The sequence below is a fragment of the Trachurus trachurus genome (assembly GCF_905171665.1).
Source record: "Trachurus trachurus genome assembly, chromosome: 4".
Taxonomy (NCBI): Eukaryota; Metazoa; Chordata; class Actinopteri; order Carangiformes; family Carangidae; genus Trachurus; species Trachurus trachurus.
Genome location: NC_139898.1, coordinates 19806740 through 19831269, shown reverse-complemented (window position 1 = coordinate 19831269; position 24530 = coordinate 19806740). Strand labels below are relative to the sequence as shown.

The following is a 24530-nucleotide window of genomic DNA, read 5'->3' as shown; positions in this document are numbered from 1 at the left end:
TTGTTTTCAAGTGGTAATTTGGCACACCCCACTTTTTTTTTTTTTTTTTTGCTCTCATCCTAATTTCAGTTGGGAAGCAGTCTTTGGTCATAAACTATTCCTTCAGCCTGTAGGAGAGATGCACTAGTGCAAAAATTATGTATTTTTGGCACTAAACCCTAGTAGCCTAGTTTTCCACTTGAGAGTAGACATTAGACTCGGCCTCGAGAGCTTTTCTGGCTCCTCTTCAACTATGAGAGTTGAAAATTCCCTTCTGAGGACTGTGGCTTTTCTCGCCACATGTATATATGAAACAAATGTTGCTACATATTTGATATGCCTTTCTACCCTGCTAGGACTACTACTATCTGCAAGTATATTTTTCATTATCTCATATTTATGTAAATGAAGACCATTTGTTTGACCTAATTTTTCTCCATTTCACCGAAAGTTTAAACATCTGTGAAACTGAGATGTGAAGATGGTTCTAAATGGGGCATGCAAGTAAGCACAACATTAATAGATTTAAAAAAAGAAATGTCACAAAAGAAGGAAGGAAATGTTTTTGCACCTAGTCAACATGAACTGCCCAGAAGTGAGCCAATTTTGGGAATTACCACAAACATCTATTTTAATTCTTATTTATTATAACATGATTACTGGCCCCTGATTTGGGTTGCTGATTTGTGAACTTGGCTGATGGCCATGACATGAAGTCACAGGTCGAACGGGCCTGGCTGCAGTTTCCCCTGAGTCACTGACAGCAGCTGCAGATCCTCTGCTAATACACAGCCCAGGGCCTGATGAGCAGTGCTCATACTGCGATACACCCTGATTAGTTTCCCATGGGAACCCTGCAGGCTTGTTAGCATGCTGGAGTGGTTGCAGTTGCAGATTTAATTGTGCTGCAATCCATTTCCCTTTTAATGGTTATTAAGGATGGACATGCCCAGCTAATGAAATGTGAGGACTAGCACTGTCCCATTTGTAATTCTACTGTGGGAAACCGTTGTATTTCATTGAGGTTAGTGCAGCAGGAAATAAAAAGGAATACAATAAATGTACTGCTGTTTTATCAGAACTGCGGCAGCTGAGACATGATTTAATTTATTGTTATGTTTAAGTTGTTTAAACTAGAGCTAAGAAACCATCAATTAAAATCAGTCAGTTGACTGATAGAAGATTAATCAACTCGTTTGATGGTCTTAAGCAAGTTTTTTAAGCAAATACACTGATCAGCTTCATAAATATCAGTAAACTCCAGACTGTAAATCACCTTCAGATACTAAAAACACTGTACTCTCCTCAGTACATTTCCTTCCTACAGCTTGTGCATGACGTAGGTAGGATGAGAACATGCACCACATGCAATATTAGCCTTAATATTCATTCATCAAAACCCCAGGCAGAATTTCCCAAAGTCTGTGCAAGTGTTTATTTTTAAAAAAATGACCTCATCTTGTTGATATTGTAGTTGCTCGTGCGTCTAACGGTGGGTTTTACCACAGCAGGACTACCCCCTCCTATCACCACTGCTCCGCTCTCTAACAATCACAGGATCTACGTCACAGCACTGAAGCTCACCCCCATTCTTCACATTTCCATCCACTGTAACAGATTCAAAGTGTTGAGTTGTTTGTTATGACCACCACCACCACCACCGTCATTTCATTGACGGTGGAATAACCCTTTTTAATTCCACACGTTCAGCTTTAACGGTTACAAACATAACATCATCATTTTCCCATGATATTAAGACACTGTTGACAGGAAAAGATCAGCAGGGAATAAGAAATGTCAACACAGCTGGACACTATACAGAATATCATTAGAAAAAGATCAAAAGAAAGTTGTAACAGCAAATCCATTCAGCTGTCATATCTGAATTGGATTAGCTTTAGTCATTTTGAAGTAATCCTGGTTTGGGAGTGTGAAGCTGTATTGTGCAGGAACATGTTAATGCAGGGTAGAAATCAGTGCTGGGAGATACTTGACATGAAATGACTCTGTTTGGGACAGTCAAAGTTAAATTATGACATTAGGGCTGCAATGATTATTCTCATCGTTGATTCATCTGCCACTCATTTTCTTGATGATTTAAAGAGTCGTTTTGCTCATTAATATTCATCTTTATAGAGTTTTTTTGTTCAGATCACCGTCCATAAAGCAGAGATATTCATTCAAACATCATGTAAAAGACGGTAAACAGCATGGTTCAGGAGTTGGGTCCATCCAGGTCATGTTATTGTTATAGTATTTTTGCTTGAAAAATACAGATTATTTTAGCTAGTCAATAAAATTACAAACCTGTATGGCATTTCTAATGGATAGCTGTTCAGATATTTAGAATGGAAACTGATTTCCAGTCCAACAAGCCCATCCTTCAAGTGCATAGCATCTGCATTAGAAAATGTCTTAACAATGCAGGGGAAGGGGAAAATATGTGAGGAGCAGGTGGTGTTTGAGTGTGAGCTTATGTCTTTGAAGTGCCGAGGTCTGTGCCACAGGCCCTACTGAAGACTTCATTGTATCGGCAGCGTGAATGACAAACGTGCTCAACCACTGCCGAGTGCACACAGCCTGCTGGCCTCCTGCCAACACACACTCAGAGGCAGAGAGGTCGTACTCTTTGTTTTGGATTCTGGTTGGTGAATCACTGCAAAAGAATTAGCTGCCTCCATTTTTATAGAAGATATTACTCTGTAGTTACGGCTCTGACTCACAGTTGGGGGTCAAAAAGCAAAGAAAAAGTCCAGACCTTTGTCTGTTTCTGGTGTTAATGATGCATCGTTGCTGGCAGGATTTAAATCCAAGTCACCCTCCACGAAAATAACCCAATTTTATTTGGATGTTTACCCCAAGTAACTACAATAACACAAGAGCACAGATGTAAGTTGATACCTTGGCAACCATGTAAGTGTTGGTGCTGTTTATACCCATCAAGCCAAAACAAAACAAAAAAGAAAGGTGGCTCAGGCTGTGTGGAGTCCTCCTGAATACTCACTTTGTATCCAAAATCTAATTCTAGTTTGAGCTTCTCAAATGTGAAATATTGCTCCTCTATCACTGCAAACTGAATATTTTTTTATTGTTAGTTGAAAAGAAGCAATTTCAAGATGCTGTCTTGGAAATAAATAGTGATTGACAATTTTCCATTTGTTTTTATTATTGAATCCTGGTGAAGGCCAAATATACATTCAAATCAAACAGATCTAAATTAAAGCAGATATCAGTGGAATGTTTTTGTTAATATAAGTCCTAAATAGTCCTATTTTCCGTCAGCAATCACTTACATGAAGTATTTCAGCCTAAACACAAGTCTCTCCGTCACTCTGCTCTGCTGTAACCCGAGGAGAAAATTTTCCTTGTGGGATACAAGTGTTATCCAATGAGGAGAGAGAACGGCATGAAGGGCTGTGTGTGCAGCCAAGGGATGCGCGTGAATGTGGTGACGTAGCACGAGGACCAATTGATGCCTGACAAGGGCGGGGGGTTCTAACTCATGGTGCGTTCAAAGAAACTCGTACTTTGTGTTTTTCCTTCCTGTGAAGTCATACCAGTTCGATCTGGTACGAGTTTACGGGTCGGAAGTTACGAGTGGCCGTTATAGGGAACTTTCACAGACAACAGGATGGTAAAAACACGAGCTACGGGTTACCTGGAACGCTACCAAGTCGTAGTTGTGACTTGAAGCTGTAACTTACGGTTTCAAAAGCCTGCCTTGAACCCAGCATTAGCCGAAACGGCCGTGAAGCTGATATCTGCTTTAAGAAGGATGACTAATGACTAACTGTGACATTCTCCTAATAATCATTTCCAAAGAGCTGTAGATTTCAAAGCTGAAAATTTCAGTGAAAGTTACGTAGTTTGTGTAGCCTAGCTTGTTGCTGTTGACAGATCACTTGTTAGTTTAAAAAAGAAGGTAGAGTGATGTTTGCAGCGAGGTGGTGGGATTGTGATACATACTGTAATTAGGAGACGCAAACTCCCTGTGGTAGAGTTAAAGACCCTCTATACACATGGCAGGTAGTTTCTCTTCTAGACGTTCAGTATTGTGGCCCTCTGTCTGGACCAGTGTCCTTTGCGTGATCTTGGTCAGCTTAAAGTGAACCGGGACCCAAACATTCCCTCAGTGATGCTGAATTAGCCTTTTTCTCACTGATGTGGTCTACAAGGCGGGCTTTTTTTTCCTTCTCTTCATGAGCTGTAGTCTGGTTCATACCACACGTCTCTCTTTATTTAGGACCTAGCTTCACCCTCACACCCAAACACTACTCAAACCAGGATGTCTTAGTTCCTTAATTTATATGGTTACATGTAGTGAGAAAGCTAGTAATCACATGTTGCTGTTTCCTTTTACTTTTCTGCAGGAATTTATTACCAGCTCAGCTTTGTCCCAGAGGGAGAGGGAGAGTCCTCTCTTTGTAGTAAAGGTCAACAAATGAGGTGGATGTGATTTCTCTTTGCTGCTCGGAGCTGCTCACATGAACTTAAAGCAGATATCAGCTTCACGGCCGTTTCGGCTAATGCTGCGTTCAAGGCAGGCTTTTGAAACCGTAAGTTACAGCTTCAAGTCACAACTACGACTTGGTAGCGTTCCAGGTAACCCGTAGCTCGTGTTTTTACCATCCTGTTGTCTGTGAAAGTTCCCTATAACGGCCACTCGTAACTTCCGACCCGTGAACTCGTACCAGATCGAACTGGTATGACTTCACAGGAAGGAAAAACACAAAGTACGAGTTTCTTTGAACGCACCATGAGTTAGCAGCCCCCGCCCTTGTCAGGTATCAATTGGTCCTCGTGCTACGTCACCACATTCACGCGCATCCCTTGGCTGCACACACAGCCCTTCATGCCGTTCTCTCTCCTCATTGGATAACACTTGTATCCCACAAGGAAAATTTTCTCCTCGGGTTACAGCAGAGCAGAGTGACGGAGAGACTCGTGTTTAGGCTGAAATACTTCATGTAAGTGATTGCTGACGGAAAATAGGACTATTTAGGACTTATATTAACAAAAACATTCCACTGATATCTGCTTTAACTTCCCATATAGAGTTTTCTGACAGGTACTTTGTTTGGAGCTGGAGCAGAATGAACCCCAAAACACCAGATGACTGCCACACATGTACAATTAGCACTAAAACAATTAGGTGGTAAAAAAAAAAAAAATTCATCAATCAAATCAACAATTAGGGTTTTCAGCAATAGTGCCAAAGATTTAATTGGCACTGATTTTCTTAGATATTAATATTTGCAAATTTTCTTTGGATTGGATATTAAAGAAGTTGCTCTGCTGCATGAAGCTGTGTTAACAAATATTTTCATCATTAATTCATCTGCAAAAAAAAAAAAAAAATTCAGTTAACTGATTAATCACGTAATATGTAATATATCCATAATAGAAACAAACAAATATTTAATATTCCTTCCGAAAACTAACCAAAACAATTCATCGGTTTTCAAAATAGTTGCTGGTTAATAAGTTATTACTGTGTTAACTAGTGATTTGCTGCACTTAATTCGAAGGGTTGTTTTGTGTGTTTTTGAAACCTTCATGCTGCCAGGACTTGAGGCTCCATCCCCTGTTTGAAAACAATATGCGGTAATGATGCTGTTACAACAAAATGAATTGAAAGGGGGTATGCAATGGTGTATTATGACTGCTGTTTGGTCTAATGGAAAGAACTTCAGTGCGATGAGATTGTCCAAAGATTAGATCTTCTCCACATAAATCTATTCCCTGTCTGCTTTGGCGTCAGCTGCTACTTCGTTTTAGTTTGCAGGAGCCACATATCAGATGTTTGGCAAAATACCTGCATCACCTCGGCTGTATGTTTATCTGTATCCAGTCTGTGTTATCGCCACTGTGCTGGCTCTTTAGAGATGCAAGCTTCTGAACACCATAATCCTATGTTGTGATAACATTGTGTTGTTATATTGCGATTTGCGAATGTGGAAGTGTGTCTGAGTGCTGTAGGAAAACATTATGCCCCTGTTCACGCTTTTCTTTGTTTAGTGCAAGAAAAATAAATTGGTTTTCTTAAAGTTTTGGAACTATGTGTTGGCTAAACCTCTTATTTTCTGCTTTTCAGTTGCGTGGGAGTGTTCGGATAATCTCTGCCCTCACTGTCGGCGAGCATTAAAATGATTTGTCACGGCCATCAGAGCACTCTTTGATTTCTTCAGTCTGAGAAATTTTATTGACTTAGGGTAATACTCAACTCTTAGTTTAGTTTTCTAAACTTCTGACCCAAAATTAATTTTAAAGCAACACAGTCAAGTCAGCCAAGTGCTGATTACTATTGTATTTTATGTTGGCATGAGCTGTAGCCTATATCTTCACAGATTAAGTAGGTGATATATCTCATGTTCAAATCTATTCCACTTCAAGCATTTTGTCTAACATCTTACAACTACTTAAACCGACAACAAACCTCTGCTCTCTAGCCTCCACTCCTCAACATCGTCTTTTTGAAAACTTTAGATAAATAAATTTAAAGGTTTATCTCAAGGTTTGTGTAAACCATGTGATTTCCTTTTTATTTGAGCTCCATTGTGCCATGACCGAAGGACCTTGTAGTGTAAATAGTGACGTAACAGCACCCCTGTTTGACCTGCAGAGTCACAACACGTTGGCTTCGTAGTGGACCTTTTTTTAAATCAAGAAGGAAGATAAACAGTTAGCAGATAGATAGGCCACATGTTATGAATGGAATGAAACCATGTATTAACAACCATATGTGACATTGCCGTGGCTGTGGTCTTCAGTAACCCAGGGGGTGGAGACTGGGCCTCAAAGTGCACAGGCTTAAGGGCTTTGTTTCCACAAGTACCATAAAAACACGTGCACATACCTGAGTTCAGCTACCAGCTTTCACCTCATTCTTCCAAAGTCAAGGACCGCTGATTCATAATCTGATAACTTTCACTTCAAAGTTCACATTTCAAAATACATTCAAAAATTGTGACACCAGATGGGAAATATGTATGAAACTCTGTGCTCGGTGCTGGGTCACAACCCTGCCAGAAGCCTCGGGCCCCGGTTTGGGAACCATCCATTAAAGCAGCATGGTACACGCCAGTTATGGAAAGAGAGTTGGCTCAGCAGTGGTATATCAGTTGAATCACAGGCTGATTACTGCCGGTGTTTCTCTGAAGATCCCTCCCTCTGCTTGCATGTATTTTTGCCCAGTATGAGTAGAGTACCAAGTTTGCATCATCACATATTTTCCTGTGAAAAAAGCATTGTATGAGTGTAATTGCACGAGTGTGTTCAAGCTGTTTCTCCCGTTCTCTCTCTCGCTTTCTTCGTCGGCTCATTATCTAGATTCAGGCAGGCTGGACATGCTCCAAGGTCAGAGCTGTGAGGCAATGGCCCAGTTTTTCATTTTGCCAGGGCCCCTCCTTTTCTTATCCTCTGTCAGCACTTTCACAACTTCACTCTGCAGACTCAAATTTCAAGAATCGAAGGAAATAGTCATGTTCATGCGGTTGCTTTAAAAGCCTGACGGTGACTGACTGACAAAGGATCCAATTAGGCTTTTTAACTGTTATTTTTCCAGGGAAACATGTCTGAATATCTCTGACGTTTTCCCAGCCACTCTGTGTTTTATTCCCTCATGTAAGCACATTCATATCTGAGAGCCACAACCACAGCAGGTGTTTTGTCATTTGCCCCTGGGCAGCTGCACTGAAGCAGGTTGGGTCAGGTGCTTTTATCAAGGGCAGGGCTACAGGTGGTTTTGATTGTCAAAAAAAACAAACATTACATAATGGCATTGAATTCAAGTGGGCACGCCTCATTGGTTACAGTGCGTTTTAAGATCCTTAATAGAAGCGCTTCAAACACTTAAGACGTTTATTCATAGAGGAAAGCAGAGAGCTTTTCTTTAGCTGTGTTTTATGCAGGTTATATCATATCCCTGTAGTTACGCTAATCCATTATGTTTTCTGATGGTAGCATCCACATCTTCAAGAAGACTATTCTAGGACATGCTGGCGCTGCGCCTTCTGGTTGTTGGTAATGTTCGTCAGCCAGTGCTTGGGGTTTGTACTCATGACTCCTGTAGTCACTGTGTACCACCAAAATGCCCAGTGTATAAATATAGAAAAATACAAGACCTGAATGAATCCAAATGCCCTCAGACTCAGACATAGAGCCTTTCAGCAGAGCAGTCATCATAGAAATGGACTTTGCTTGCAGCCGCTGACAAAGGCAAACAGGGCCTGTAACATACTCTTTAGCTTTTGACCAGGGTTAATGTCTGTGTGAGAGAACCAAGCTCTTAATTGCTTTTGACCCCGTTTCTGCCCTCCTCGTCTGCGTAAGTCCTCAGTTCATTCTGTTGTGTTTGGGTTGCTAACAAAATCTCATAAAAGCGAACAGTACGAGGGCTCAGCTGTTCCAAAGTTGCAGGCCTTCATCTTAGACTAGTAGGATTGTTTTACAGAACATAAACCAAATCAATTGCATTGATTTCTTTTTCATTTCATTTAAAGTTGGTGTGGTGTGGTGGTGTGTATTAATACAAGACGTTTCTTTTTGCTGTACAATACATCCTTTAGGAGTTTAGCTCCAAGGGGCTCATGTTACTTTCTGCAGGCTCAACAGTGTGGTTTTGGCACCCACATACTGTAATTCAGCTTACTGAATGATGGAGCTGCCGTCCATGAATGCTTTTGCTATTAATCACTCTTATTGCTGCACCAAGCTATTTTATTTTCCTGGTAGCATAGCTTGCATCTAGCAAGTCACCTTTGTGCTCAGGTTCACCAGTGGAGCACTTCTCCTCCTGACAATAGTGAAAACTCTGTGACTATATAGTCCTAGCCTCAAGATGGGCAAATTCTTTGCAGTCTTGTTGTGTTGCTTCTGATTTGAGCAAAGATAAAGCAGTTCTATAAACTCAGAAGAGTTACATTCCCTTTTACTCAACTAAATTACATGTGTCCTGTTGCAGGAGTGTGTTTAAAGGCTTAAAGGTTGTATAGGCATGTATAGGTCAGCTTTATAGCTTGCTGATTAAGTACAGCTGTAAAATCTTATGTAAGTAAGACAAATGCTATGAACGTGTAGATTTTGGAAGAAAGAATTAGCCTTGCTCACGGTGGTCTAAAACTACCTAACTCTCTTCACATAAAGTTCAATATGAGAAGAATATGTTCATAAATCCACCAAATTATTTAGGTAAGTTTACCATATATTGTGTTCAGTATCACAGTACCTCTTTTGTTGAGGGAATTTTGGTGACATCAATATGTCATAAAAAAACTATTGAGTTTTCCATTTAATTGACAGAGATGTGTTGTGAGGAACATCCTTGGAAGATGTAACCATTGTCTATAAATTTATACAGTATAAATATTCCCCCTACGTGTATATGTGAATTCTTCATCCCAACATCAACTCAGTCAGCCTCTTGTTTTTCCCCGACAGTAACCAGATGTTGGCAGCTGTCAGTGTGTTACCGTACGGAAGAACAAACAGCTGGAGGGGGTTTGGGGACTGCCATCCACTGCCTCTGTGCCGTGTCTTTCTTAATCCTTTCGCTTTATGCTGACACATGACACACGCTGACACACTGGCAGTTGCTACTGTAGCATGTCAGTTTTCCCTTGAATGGAAAAAATGACATGTGTTCAAGCTGTAAAATTATGTTCTTAGTTTTACAAGCTAAAAATACTGGTAATTAGGTTTACCAGAAACAAATGGAAATGGATGGAGGGAGCAGATCTAAACCTTTCCAGCGGCCCTTTTGTGTAAACTTTCCTTTGTCCAGATTATTAGAGCTAAACTGTTTTAAATGTGGAACATGCATCATGTGAAAGACACACAACATGAACATTACTTTTCTCTGCTCCTGCATCATCAGTCATTTTTTTCAAAATAAAACCTTTTCTTTCCTGGCGCTGTCATTCACTATAAATCTCCACATGGCGCCTGTTGCTGCGTTTAAATATGTTTTTCACAAATTCAGCATGACCAGTAGGGCTCAGCAGCTGATCAAAATATGATGAAAATCGCTGCATAGCCAAGTGCAGGATCCATGTCACAGGAGCTGAATTTTTTTTTGATAAAGGTAAAATGTGTCACAACATACCAGCAAATATGAAGCCCTGTGGTGCAGCAGATATGTGCTGGCTGAAGAGGAAAAATGAAAAAAATGGAACTGAAAATGCAAAACCTTTTCTTTTTTTGTTTAGTAGCACTAAAGATAAGTGTGCTGCATCAGCTCAGGCTTTCTTTCTTTACTCTTGTGTCCAGTATTGGTGCATGTTTGAATTTATACATCACACACAGTATAAAATGAAGAAATGGCTCCATATAACATTATTGGTGCTTGTTTTTGCTCCGTTTCTTTTATTATCAGCCATTCAATCCATCCATCATAGATTGAAGTAAGGCCACAGTAACACATAAAACAGTATAATTAATCAAAAAGATGAGTAGAGATTAGTTCATCAAGCCTGTGCCGGGATGTGGTGTTTGAGTTTCTTCCTCCCCTGTCGCGGCACCATGAAGCTCGTCGGCTGCAGATCCTGTGGAGAACCAAGCTGTGCTTTGTCACATTTTAAAGGGCACAACGCCAGACCTGACTCCAGCCCTGTGGCATTACCCAAAATGGCAGCTCTCAGTCTGGCTGCCTCTAATGGAGTGTGTGTTGTGTTGTGTGGGCTTGTGTCAGTACTTCACAAGTACATACTAACACATAAAAAATAGCACAATATGGGCATGTTGGTGAAGCTCACTTTGAATACCCTCATTTTAAATTGATATGATGCAATGGGCAGGCGAACATAGTTACCATAATCATGGAGTGTGCTGCGAGTAGAATGGCCTTCTGCAAAGTTCAGTAAAAAAGAAACATTTCTGGATCCACTCATTTAAGATCACACCGAAGTTTAAGGCCCATAACCCATTTCCTCCACCACATTCAATGCAAAACCGTTCAGTAGTTTTTCCATTTTCCTATTGTCAAACAAACCAGCAGGCACAGATGAAAACAAAACCTCCTTGGCAGAGGTAATATTCAGTATAACGTTTGTAATAATAATTTGACTTTTCTTATTATATACGGTGGGTGCATGTGATGTTTATGACTTCCCTCCTATTTGAGGTCAGAACAGAGGAAAACATTGTGAATTTCCCTCCTCGGGGATCAATAAAGTTTTATTCTGTTCCATTCTATTCTATTCTATATAGAAAAAGCAGATGTATTTAGTTCTATTTTAAAACAATCTTATCTGATAAGTCTGTAGCCTACAGTATGTGGTGGACATGGGAGAGTGAAGGGAATGGAAAATGTTAATAGTATGTGGCGTATATGGTTAACCATACTGGCACAGAGGGAGTGTATGTTGTTCACATAATGATTCCCATGCAGTGTGTTTTTTTCTTTTTTTTAACCTCTGTGTTCAAATAGCATATGAACGCCTCTCAATGTGTGAGGTTGATAGCGTTGAGTCATGATTACACTTGATTTCAGTCTTGTCTCTTTTCTTTTTTTGTCTGTCCCCACAGAGCCACCATAGAGGAAGTGGAGGGGGATGTGTGCGAGTTGGAATCCAAGCTCGACAAAGTGAGTACCACCCTTGAAAAACATTGGTTAATTGTTCATTTGTTCTACTGTGTGAACTGGCAGCTACAAAGGCTATCCTGTGCATGGAAAATTGCAGGTTTGTCCCTGGCCTTGTCCCCCAGTATATCCCATGGAAGATTACCCTTGGGTAATACTTGAATATAGACACATCTGAGCATCTGGCCCACACGTTGATGAAACACGTGGGTGTGTCTGTGTTTCAGAAATGTATGAAGAAACATCCGGCAGACAGTAGTATGTCCTGTACTGTAATTTGATAGTTTTTCCCCCTTATAATCCTAAACACAGAATGACTCACAGAAATGTTAGTAAAGTACCCAGGTCACATAGATCTGTTGCCAACACAGTGGGAAGTTAACATTATGTATCTGTCACCCAAAAGTTGTTTAACCTGTGTTTGTTTAATTTTCACTATGAGGAAGCCTGTTATCATTTTTACAATTAACATAATATCTGCTATTCTCACCATCACCAGTAAATTTTGGACACCACAGTGCTTAAACATACATCTTATGTGATCAAAACTACTGTACTGTATGACAGAATAGACAGATTCTCGTATCTTACAATAACCTGCTGTCTTCATCTTTATTTTCTGTATCTTGGTGTGATGTGCTGAATATGAGCACCAAGCCAGAGTGTGTTGGCTTCTTCTTGTTATGCTTGACTTCCTAAGTGAACTTAACTTTCACACGGGAACCCCTGGTTTTTTTATTGCCTATAAATGTTTTGCCTTTTGGGGTTATTTCCTGTATTTCCTGATTGAGATCACATTCCCACTCATAGTGCTCTATCTAGATCACAGTGCATTTAACCAGACTAAAGTAATAAACTGACCAAACAATCTGGTGATAATCAATAGTACTACCCTGGTCTCTTGGCAAACTGATTCCCCCTAACAATAGCTCCCAACAGAGTCAGAGTCAGTTCACTCGCTAAAGGATGAGGCCTTGAGATCCGAGTACATTGTTCCCGGACTTACAGTCTTGCGGAGTCCCACCCACTCTCCGGAGAAGAGGGATCTACTGCAGAGTGGGTGTGTTTGTGTGATACTGTATAAGTGTTGATGGGTGGAGTTCAGATACATTGGCTAAAGGGACCAGAGTTCAACTCTTTCTTTCAGCTTCCTACCCTCCAAACATGTTCACAGCCACGTTGAATCAAGCGTAAACACATTTTTAACTGTGCCATTATAAACTCTTCCCTTAGAAAGACGTGTTTTCCTAAGATGGTGTGTAAACGGACTGGAGACTGCAGCAGTGGCTGCCTGGTGTGTTATGGCTGAGGATGTTCTTGCAGGTCAGATTGAGGTCAGACGTGATTGAACTCTTGTTCAGTTCCTGTGAAAAGAAAGCATTCCTCGCCCAGTATACAGGGCTGGTTTTGTTTTGAAAATCTGAACTACATTTTTATTGAAATATGATCTACTAATCAAAGAACTTAATTAATAGAAATTTCACTGTAAAATAGATAACGTCATTAAGGGTGACGGCCTAATTTGCATTGTCAAAACCAAAAAAAGTGTTGCTGCATATTATACTAACAAGTGAAGAAATGTGTCGTACCAACAGCAGAGTGTGCCAGAGAATGATAAGTGGAGCAAAACAAAAACAAAATATGTTATGCAAAGAAGATCACAGAGGAAATGCAAATGATGATGGTGTGTGGGTGTTAACATGTAAAAGTGTGTTAAGATAAGAGTCACAATTCAAACAAACACTGCATATCTCCAAAATCAGGCAGGTTTCCAGGATGCCAAGTAGCCTGCTCATTTTAATGTAACAATTGCCGATGAGAACCGGTGTCAAAAAGGGCAAAAGGAGGAAAAAAAAAATCGATCACGGACTTTCATGATCGATTAACATGGCAACGAACGAAGCTTCGAAGCTTCAAATTTTTTGGGTCAGCCCTACTACTAAGACAGTTATATGTTTGAGGTTAAACGTGTTTTTGAAACACAGAATTTGCATTATACAAACAGTATAATTAAAATATTCAAATTGGAATATTCAAGTTGAATTCCCTACTTTACAGTGTCAGCTTTTTCAATTCACTTTCCTGAGGGAAAAGAAGCACATTCATACAGTTTTTATTTACTGATTGAGTGTTGATCACCTACTAATCAGCTCAGCAGATTGCATCAAATGAGCATTTTTTAGTAGAGGTGTTCAGCTGCTTTGGTTGCTGTGGCAGATTGAGGCTGTGTCATCTCCTGTGTGGGAGTGGATGGAGACCAGCCAGAGTTTGTTGTGAGTTTACGTAACCTGGAATTATCTTTGCCCCCAATGAGTCAGAAGGGAAAGAAGTGCCTGTTGTTAATTACCAAGAAACTGGCTGAGCTTGTTGTTTTTCAGTCTTATTCTTATACACTTACAAATCCATTCACCAATGACTGTGACTATAGCAAATGTTGTGTTTTTAACAAGAATAAATGTCCTGAAGAAATTAACCAATTCATTCTTCACTCGAGTGTTATCGTCTTCCCTTTTGTCCATTACTACATTTCTCTGTTATTTCCTCTCTAAGTATTTCCCTCTTTCTCTTTATCTCTAGTTGGTGAAGTTGTGTATTGGGATGATTGATGCTGGAAAAGCCTACAATGCAGCCAACAAGCAGTTTGTTAGTGGGATCCGGGAGCTCGCCCAGCAGTCCACCAGCGATGAGGTCATCGAGGTAAACAGATAAACAATCTGGCTTGATCTCAAACACAGATAATCTCCAGTGTTCGCACTATTGCACTCTGGGTCCAGTCTTGGTGTGTGTGTGTGAGAGTGTATAAGGACAGGTCTCTTGACATTTCACAGGGTGATGAAATATTTCAATTTAAGTTATTGAACATTTAAGAAATAAAATAAACATCCGAGTGAATTGGTACAGTGTAAAACCATGACTGACTTGTTCCTTGTTCCCTTGTGATGTGAAGAGGCCTGTACTTCCTCTCTGTTTTTATTGCACTACCCGTGTTGTCATCCTTAATGACATTACCGGATTAAATCTAAAATTAAAAAAAAAGAGGCGTCCCTTCAAATCCTGTACTGTCCGCTGGGTCTTGCCGAGGTCAGATGTTTTGTTTTGTTTCATTTTGTTTTCTCACATGAATTTTGCATGGCAAGGCAAGCACTTCCTCTCTGTCTTTGTGTACTTTGTTCACTGCCTCTCCCTTGGGTTTGAACCTCAGCCACTCCATGTATTTGGAGAGGGTGACTTAGCCAAAAAAAAAATTCTTTCCCAAGTACTACTGTGTGTGCAAAAAAACCAGGGTTTCTGCATACAGTAGGCATACCTGTCTAACAGAATAGTTTGTGTCTGTTTGGCAGAATTTCATCCCATTATTATTTTTGCAGCCTTGTTACAAGTTACTTTTTATTGTTTGCCGTGTGCAGTTATTCCTGTTTCACTATTACATTCTTATCCGTCATGGGTTCTTGGGTTTATCCGTCATGGCTGTTGTCCTTCTTTTCTCTCCACAGTCTAGTCTCACAAAGTTTGCCGAGAGCCTTCAGGAGATGATCAACTATCACACGGTATGCTATCACTGCCATGTGAAACCGGATGTATCATCGTTCTTCTTTTCCCCTTGACAGCTAGGCGATGACAACACTCAGCTGGGCTGACAGTCTGGAACAGCTCTTTGCCTGTCAGTTTTATTTACTGCTGGGAAGGACACAAGCAGCCTACTAGATGGAGAACAGTGGCCTGTGAATGGAGGGACACTGGTTTGAGGAAGGGAAGCAGAGGGTGTCCAAGGACCACTTAATGAAGGATTAGACATATACATTTAACCTCCAACTGCTTTCCTCGTGCTATTTTGAAGTAGGAGGACTGGGGCTATAAAAAGCTTCCAGGTGGTATTACTGTAAAAATGTTCTCTGCATGTGCCCACACAGCAAACACTGCCCTTCATAAAAGTGGTTAAAAGAAAGCCCTGTGGGACAAATGCAAAAAACAAAAGGATTTTTTTTCTTTGAACCATGTTTCAAATGTCAACATAGCCTCTATTTCCCCTGCATGTAAAGTCAGTGGTATAGAGAGAGGAGTTTCCTGTCTCATGAGATCTATTCCCTGCCTCCCATGTTCTGAATGTTTATCTGTTGAACTAAATCATGCGTGAACAAAGTAAACATGGTTGCGTTTAACTTTTCATGATGTGGTTGACATCCTGGGGAGATACAAGAAGAAAACACCGGAGGCTTGAGTTAGAGAGTTAGAGTTAATGTAGGTATTCTGTAGGCCCACAGGTTTTATTGTTGTCCTCTAATGCATGTCATTTCAGGCCACTAGATCTTATGAATAAACATGACACCCTGTCCCTTGTTTCATCCGCTCTTGCTCCTAATAAACTGTCAGAGGAGCCCAGTGGGACAGATCTTATTATGTGGCTGTTCTCTCCCTAAACCCCCTTGTTAGTCTCCTCAGTTGTCAGCCTCTAGTAGGAATGACACTGAGATTTAAAAATGGAGACACAACTTTCCTCTGTCTGTCCTCTCATTAAGACGCCCTTAAACACAGAGGAGGCTGGAGGCTCCTGCCCCACATTGAAAAGTTTTTGCCCTTGATCTCTCTTGTCATGTCTTGTTTCCATTAGCTCTGCTTAACATGTTCAGAGTGAGTTTCCAGCCAGCGTCACACTGCGTCATGTTTGTCACATGTAACCTCAGCTAAAGCCGGGCGTAGTTCAGTCTTTGTGGCTGTGGATCGGAACGTAACTCTTTCTCTATCTATTCAACCCTAAACAATTTTGTTTAGATCAACTTTAATAACTTGGTTGTGAACAATATACAGTCAAGCAGTGATTTCATAGGCTTTATTCATGCAAGATGTTCAGTAAGTAGTAATATCAATGAAGCCAAACTGACGTGTCAATTTAAGTTATTTAATTGGCTCCTTTTTCGATAATTGATTAATAAAATGAGAGCTTTGTGGAATATTTAGAGCAAGACATTATTTCACCCAGACTGTAAATGCCTGCTGAAAAGGAAGTATTGATATGAGATATGTCCACTTCACTAGTATCCTAAAGGAACTGCAAGTCTCCACCGAGTCTTTCTTCACAGAGCCATGGACTGGTTCCCTAAAAGCCTCGGTGCTTGCGACTGTGACTCAACAACGGGGACTGCGGTCACGTCAGCTGACTGTTAGATAGGTTTTTACCACTCAGCGTTCTCACAGCACATGATCCACTCAAATACAGTGCTCAATCTGTTTGTCACTGGTAGCTTCTCCCAGCCACACTGCTCTTATTGTCTTGTCTGGCCATGAAATCGCACTCGAGCCTTTTTAGACAGGATTCGGGCCATTTGCTTGGGAGCTAATTGTTAAGGAAACATGCAGGTTAATGAGCGTGTGGCTCACAAGCAAGAGTAAACGAATCACGTCATTTCTTGTGTTTATATCTTTATGAGGGGAGTTTACAAAGTCAGCTTGTTTTCGTAAATTTAGCTGCTTAATTGCACCCTGTGATGTTAACAAAAACCTAAACAGGACTGCTGAATGCTGACTTGCTAGACATTGTGTGGTCTGGAAAGTGAATGCATTTATCAGCGTTTTGTTGCCTTAAGAGGTTTAATGCTGGAATTTTTCAAATAACTGGAGAAAAGCTTTTTTCTAAAACAGAAAGGGGGTATTTACACTTTTTCTATGTTTCTTCACAGATATTATTCGATCAGGCCCAGAGATCAATCAAGACCCAGCTTCAAACATTTGTCAAAGAGTGAGTATTAATTCAACACAATGAATGAACCTGGTTATCCCTCTAAGTACTCGGTAACCTTTTGAAGAATGACCTAAATTTCCTGCTTTGTTTAATCTTTGAGAACAACAGCCCGCACCTCTAAAAATCAATTTAAGATGAAGAGCACTGGACAAATTTGAGGTGAACATAATAACATACGTACCTGCTCTTGAATGAATCCAGGTTGTCTTAATTGAGCAGCTGTGAACAGATGCGGAGCAGAGAACGCCCTCTCTTATAATAATGAACATGAAGAAAAAGCTGGTTTTCTCAGATTGATGTGCAGTGGGTCTAGGGCATGTAGTTATATCCCATAAATATAACCACATAATATACGATAAAGAAATAGAGTTGCTATATATGATAACATTTTCAGATCTGATGTAGGCCTCATTTTACCACTGAATTCCAGGCTGGTTGTATAAGTGCATGAAGCAGTGGAGGCTTCTGGTTTATTTCATTATAAGGATTAGCAGTTTTTGCCCTTGGCACAGCATGGCTAGACACCCACATCAGCAGCACCCATACTTCCCTCACAGCTATTCACCACCTTACAGCACTCAGCTGTGACTTATTCACTCTTAGGCAAAAGTTTAGCAAAGAATTCATGTGGAACATACAGCTTGAGGGCTCATATTTTGTCCTCCTCCTCAAAATTAGCAGCAGTGCTCAGTCACTCGCACAACAGCTCATCAGAGTAGTCTCACTGCATAAACTTGTTTGTTTTAATCCTCTTGATTTGCAGCTGACACAAAAAGGAAATGTCCCATTTGATCATCATAGGTCATAGTTTGTGAAAACCTGTAAAAGTTTATTCCTGTATATGAATAAATTCCATTGTACCACATTTTTGGCATTATTCTAGTGTAGTTCCACCAAACTTAGCTAACAGTCAGCAGAAGTAGCACTGAAAAGAACTGCACTAGTGCTGAACAAACTTGATTCATAAAACCTATATTCTCATGTACTATTGAATAATAAGTGTCTTGAATTTTGTTAAGAGTATTTCCTAAACATCTCTCATGATTCACATCCCACACAATTAAAAATGTTATGGCAACATAATAATTTGCCTCTCTTCTTCATTGTCAGTGATATTCGTAAGTTCAAAGAAGCCAAGAAGCAATTTGATAAAGTGAGTGAAGAGAAGGAGGCCGCACTGATCAAGAATGCCCAGGCTCCCCGCAACAAGCAGCATGAGGTGGAGGAGGCCACCAACATCCTCACTGCCACACGCAAGTGCTTCCGACACATCGTCCTCGACTATGTCTTACAGGTAGGTCAGGCAAAACCTTCCAGCTGTGTGGGTCTGTTTTTCCCCTTTTTCTTTTTTTCTTTTTTCTGCCCTGGCCTAAGATGTTGAATGTGCAGATGAGTGTTTACTAAAATGCAGAACAGACACATTACACACCAGTTTATCATCATCATTGAATAAGCAGGGTCCATTGTATTATAGCATGTGCAGTTATCATGGAAATCTTTTAATGTGTAGCTTCAGTTGTGTCCACATTATTGCAACGGGACTCTTTATAGCTGCCTTTTATTGCTGACAGGCAGCCTTTAACATAGAAGCTTAAAAAAAAGCTGAGCTATACACCGTCACATACGATATTTCACTTCGCGCTCCAGCCAACGTGGATTTGGATATGGAATTTAATATGCTGAGTCAGATTAAACATGCTGATGTGGCACAGACAAGAATGAAGCACATCTGTGTTTGATTCTGTTACTTTCAAAGTGAATTCCACTCAGCTCATCACATCAGACTGGATTAAGCTAAAAAACACAAGGACACAGTTAAAATATGTAAGAAAAAGTAACAATGTCATGGTACAAAATAGGATGCTATGCCTGTATGCTTGATTAAAGAGACGAGTGAGTACACAGTTTGCTACTGTGCACAAATTGATTTATGACTGAAGTTACTCATTACTCATTTTGACACATGGATTCATGTTTTTGGGGAAGGCCATAGGGGAACAAGCAGCAGAGGAAGAAAGTGAGAGGAGGAAGCACACACATTAGACATATCTGCCTGGAAATAGTAGCCTTTTTAGAGGTTGAATAATCAGTGCAGGGCAAATTCACTTTTAGGTGATAAGTAAAAGATTATGTCCTTTTGCACAATATTAGGACAATAACAATACAATAATAATTCACAATAATTCTTTAGATCTGTTAAAACATTTCTCTGTCGAAGCTGCACACACAGATGTCTTGTACCCTGTTATTTTGTAGTGAAGTGCTCATGTATCATTGAATGCATCAGCTGAACCCTTGGTCTCTCCTCTTGGTTGTACTGTACAGTCACACTGATGGTGCTTTGTGGTTTCCTTATCTTATAAGGTAACGTTATTGAATCTCCCTCTAACGGACAGACAGTGCTGCACAGTCACAGTTCCCTCTAAAATTAGATGGTGAACAGAAACTCAAAAGCAAGTTTCAAAATAGGTTTGGCAGTCGGCTCGGGCGTCCCACAGCATAATCACTGTCTCATAAAAATGAAGCCTGGCTGAGGGGAATTAGTTGAGTTTTTATCTAGCCTGTTAGTGTGCTTATAAGAAATCTATACGCCTAGCAGCTAGCACAGCTGATTTAAACAGGTCTCCTTTAAAGTGTCACATTTGGATTGTGGTGTCAGCACTTTTAAAATGCAGCTAAGCTCCAGCAGCTGTGCTTGTACAGTAGGAAACGTTAGAGCCAGATTTTAGCTATATTTTTTGTTCTCTTTAAATTGTTTTTGTGGCATTTTTGCTTAATTATACAGTGCACAACTTACAGTGACATGCACGATGGTAGAGGGAGAGGAAAAAATATGGGGGATTTTAAGCCAGGACTTGCATTCATGACATTTTGAGAATAAAGAGCATGTCTCCTTCTCCCAGCTTTGCCACATGCAGCACATAAAATGTAAATGTTTAGACATTTGTAGTGTCTTGTTATTAGGCAAGAAAAAGCGGATGTAATTGTGTTCAGATGGACAGATAGTGTGGCCATCTGTCTTCACCCTGACCAATGTGTTACTTACCACCCATAGCATACAATAAAGTGCCTAAAATTTCCACTGAAAAGCAGAAGCTCACTTGGATAAATGGGTGTTGTTCATCTTAACAAACCTGAAATTTCCCACACCTAAACACAGACTAATTCAGGCCTAAATTTTGTCCAAATGTTGTGTCTCTTCACAGTCCTACAAGTGTGGAATTACCACAAATTACCAACCACCTACCAGCCAAATGCTCATAAATTTTGCCTGCGGTTGTTGTGTTTGTTGACACTGTATTGCACTTTGCTAGTTAAACAGTCATCCTTTAGAGGTGCTGCTCCAGTCAAAACTACTAATTGACTGTAATCAAGAGAAGGAGGGGGCTTGTAAAAGTTGTGATACATCAGCCGCTGTGGCTAGGAGATGGAAAAGTAAGTTTCCCTTCATGAGTGGGAGTTACATCTGTGTATAAACACAACTGTGGTTGTTAGTGTTGCCAGGGAAAAGGACCTTACAACCTCCAGCTAAAAAAAAAAAAAAACTGTTGCTGGCCACAACAAGGATTTCAATTTTAATTCTTCACTGGACTGAAGTGTCTCATTCTTGCACAACAAAGAAGGCCAATAGGGCCAAGTTACTGTAGTGCAGGCATGGTGATAACATTCATTCAGAAACTGCTCTGCTTTTCATAGTAGCCTTACACATCCACCACAGTCTAGTCAGTGCTGCTGTTGTTATTAGTTCCTGTCAGTCACAGTAAAGTACGCCATAATTTATGCCTACTCTGCAACATTAACCTAAGATAACCTCTCAGGACAGAGAAGCAGAACGATGCTAATGAGCTCTGAAGGACAGGACTCTGCCACACACACACACACACACACACACACACACACACACACACACACACACACACACACACACACACACACACACACACACACACACACACACACACACACACACACACACTCTCTCTCAGCAGGCAGAGAGGGGGGTTAGATGGTAAGTGGCTACAGCAGCATCTGTGGGTCAAACATGAGACATAGGGCTCCCCCTGGTGCCAGCTTCAAGTAGTGCTGTCCAGCGCTGCCTGTGGTGATGGTTTCATCATTCAACTTCAGTGCAACTCATTTCACGCTTGTCTGCTCTCTTTCATTTGCCTTTTCCTGAAGAGGTTCTTTCTTTTTCTTTCGTGTCTCATTCCCCCTTTTCATCTCCTCAGTCTCTTTGTGCGTTCGTCTCAGATGTGATGCTGTCACTGGAGATTCTTTCCACTGTAAATCTCTGCTTTTGTATTATTTGTATTATCAACATGCAGAATATGATCTACAGTAGCAGCAACAAAGGTAAAAAGAAAAAAACTCCTTCTCCCCTCTCACTGTTGTGTTTTTGTTCATCACAGATCAACGTCCTACAATCCAAGAGAAGATCGGAAATCCTGAAATCGGTAAGTGTGCGTCTCAACCACATCAAACGACTTTTTCATCATTCCTTCTGGCTCTTCGACTAATTGCTGTCTTCTCCACAGATGCTGTCTTTCATGTATGCCCACTTGACGTTCTTTCACCAAGGATATGACCTCTTCAGTGAACTACAACCACTTATGAAACAGCTTGGAGGACAGGTACAGGCTACAGCATAGACACATGAACACACAGTGAATGATGTAAAAGTTCATATGTTGTGTTAATGTGATTGTGTTACACTATTACACTGTTACACTGTTACGTTATCACATTATTTTCAAGTGTGATAAAAACTGATTTTTATTACATAACTGTTTTCAGAACGTGATGGAAAAAAAACGTAGTTTGCTGGGAAAGTAATTAAATGGCTTAAAATTCATGCGACACTTCCGTCTTTTAAATTTAATACTTCTTGTCAAAATATACACTTTCACTGGTCTTGGACAGGATTTGCAATGTTGTCAGAACATACAGTATAAACTTGCGCAACATAAGCAAACACGAGGCTATTTCTGGTGCAGCAGCAGAATAACTGTTAGCTAAGTTTACATACCACTGCACCGTCATAGGTAAACACTTTTTATTATGTAGGCAAGGACAGTGTTGTTTCATTTTTTAAATGTTTCTGTTCGTCAGAACCTACAGGATTTTTTTCAGGTGAGAACTCTAAACTAAAATTAGACGTGTGTGCTGCTGCGGTTTTCAACAACTGATGTTTCAGCTCGGTGTGTGTGTGTGTGTGTGTGTGTGTGTGTGTGTCTGTTTGCAACCTCTGATAAACAGAGCCTTCCCTCTGAGCCAGAGGATGGGCCGAATGTGACTTTAAGATGATTATCAGAGAAGGAGTTGCTGTTTCAGTGAGGGGGGAATGAGGAAGAGAGCAGCCCACAAGGCTGGAAAACGTTTTTTCCCCACTGTCAGACTCACAGGGTTGACAGTCAGCTGAGCGAACACAGCAAAGAAACCAAAGAGTGATACTGAAGGTTGTGGAATATAAACTAGTGGCTCTGAGGCTGGAGCAACAGAAGAGCTGAATGAGAAGGAGGCATTTCTCAAAAGTGGGTGCAAGACCAAGGAGGGAAGGAGTCCAGCCACACAGTGAGGAGTCAAGGAGGAGCTGTGTGCAGCTTGTAAACATGTTTTTTGATATTTGAGCCAACAAAAAACACAAAAAGGAACTAAACAGCGGTTTTTGACAAAGAGTAAAAAGGACAATTTTGGAAGCCAGATCTGAAGACGCCAGACAACAGTCCTCTAAATTGGATTTGAGAGACGTGTGTGGTTCTAACCCTCATCCTCAGAAGTTGGACCCATCTGATGTTGGTGCTATTAAGAAGTTGACAGAAAAGAAGCAACGAGTACCGACGACGGAGAAGAGGGGAGGACAGGTCCAACTTCAAAAGCAGATCTTAGGGAAGAATAAGAGGCAGCATGTAATCTTCTCAAAGCAAAAAGAGATTGAAATTGAAAGGAAAGTCATGGACTGTAAACCTGTGGCTGCTACACTTCAAAAGGCTGAAGAAAAGAAAAGCAAGGATTGTGTGAGGAAAAGGGGAGCGAAGTGAAAAAGACCCTTAAGACGGAGGGAAAAAAGAGATAGAGGGTTGGTTTGAGGCTGAGAACAACTCGAGTATATCTGTGCTGTGTGGATTGTAAGACCGTCGCATTGAATCAGGAGCAGTGCAGGACTGAAAGGAAAGGAAGATCAGAAGCCGAACTGTGGGAAGCAGTGACAAGAAGAGTGTGGATTATTTCTTTTCTCTTCTCCATCATGAAGCTCAAGAAGGTGGAGAGGCTATGCAGGGAGGTGTGGAGGAGCTGTCAACAGGTCTGATAACATGACTTGATGCCTGTAACCGATGAGAAATTGATCAATGGTGGGAGTACTAGCCACCAAGAATCTACTAGTACAAGGTGGCCACTCCGCAGGAAAATAGAAAAATGCGATGATCCCTGAGAGGCGCATCTGTTTTCTCTCATGAAAATACCATGTATTTTGGTCTGTTCTATAATTTGGGGGTTGTGAGAAGAAATGACAGGGGTGGGAGGTAGGCAAATGAGGCTTGATTCCCTCCACGGCCTCGAGTCAAAAAAGATGTGCAGTTTTGAGCATATGGGTGTCAAATGGTCTTGCACAATAATCCCATCGGTGTGGTCGCGTTTGATTGAGTGCGGACCACAGAAAATACAAATTGCCCCGCAACCCCAGACAAAAACAGGAAGATGTTAGCATCTAGACTTTGACATTACTGCGGCTGTGGTTGTTTGAGAATGAGTTATTGACCTGGTTAGTTGTAATTGTAGCTGATAGATACAAGTCACCTACAGTGATATTATCAGCTGAGTTTGGTAACACACAATCAGCCAAGTTACTAAAACTAAATTTGCTAAAGGTCCATTTTGAATGTATTTTCATGACAACAGCACGATTGGTTTGGTGTTAAATATGCTCTTTTTTCCATCCTCGCTGTTGGAAACAACAGGGCTGCTTCTAAATATAAGATATGCCGCTTCCATGACACAGAGCCTCAGGGTCGAACATGTGCTGAATGAATATCTGCATTCAGAGGGATGTTGTGTATCTCGTCCATGAATCGTGAATTGTGCAGCTCGTCATCATGGTTACATGTCATGACAGAACTGAGTGAAAGGCTGAGAGATTGACCAGAAAGCTGCAGTGTAGTGCAATGCAATGCTGTGGTGTGGAGGTAACAGATAGACTGAACTGTGTGAGACCATTGTCTGAAGTCAGTGGGGGTGACA

General features: G+C 40.7%; 1 protein-coding gene across 2 annotated transcripts in view; it reads left to right on the top strand.

Annotated features, from left to right (window-relative positions):
• The window catches only part of LOC310985053 (arf-GAP with coiled-coil, ANK repeat and PH domain-containing protein 2-like), a 50465-nt gene that overhangs the window by 4100 nt on the left and 21835 nt on the right, over positions 1-24530 (top strand). For both annotated transcript variants that reach the window (XM_083970488.1, XM_083970489.1), the window contains exons 2-8: positions 11503-11560; positions 14135-14254; positions 15052-15105; positions 17233-17291; positions 18405-18588; positions 21704-21748; positions 21830-21925. In XM_083970488.1, coding sequence (XP_083826614.1) covers positions 11503-11560; positions 14135-14254; positions 15052-15105; positions 17233-17291; positions 18405-18588; positions 21704-21748; positions 21830-21925 — 616 coding nt within the window. The remainder of the gene's footprint in view (positions 1-11502; positions 11561-14134; positions 14255-15051; positions 15106-17232; positions 17292-18404; positions 18589-21703; positions 21749-21829; positions 21926-24530) is intronic.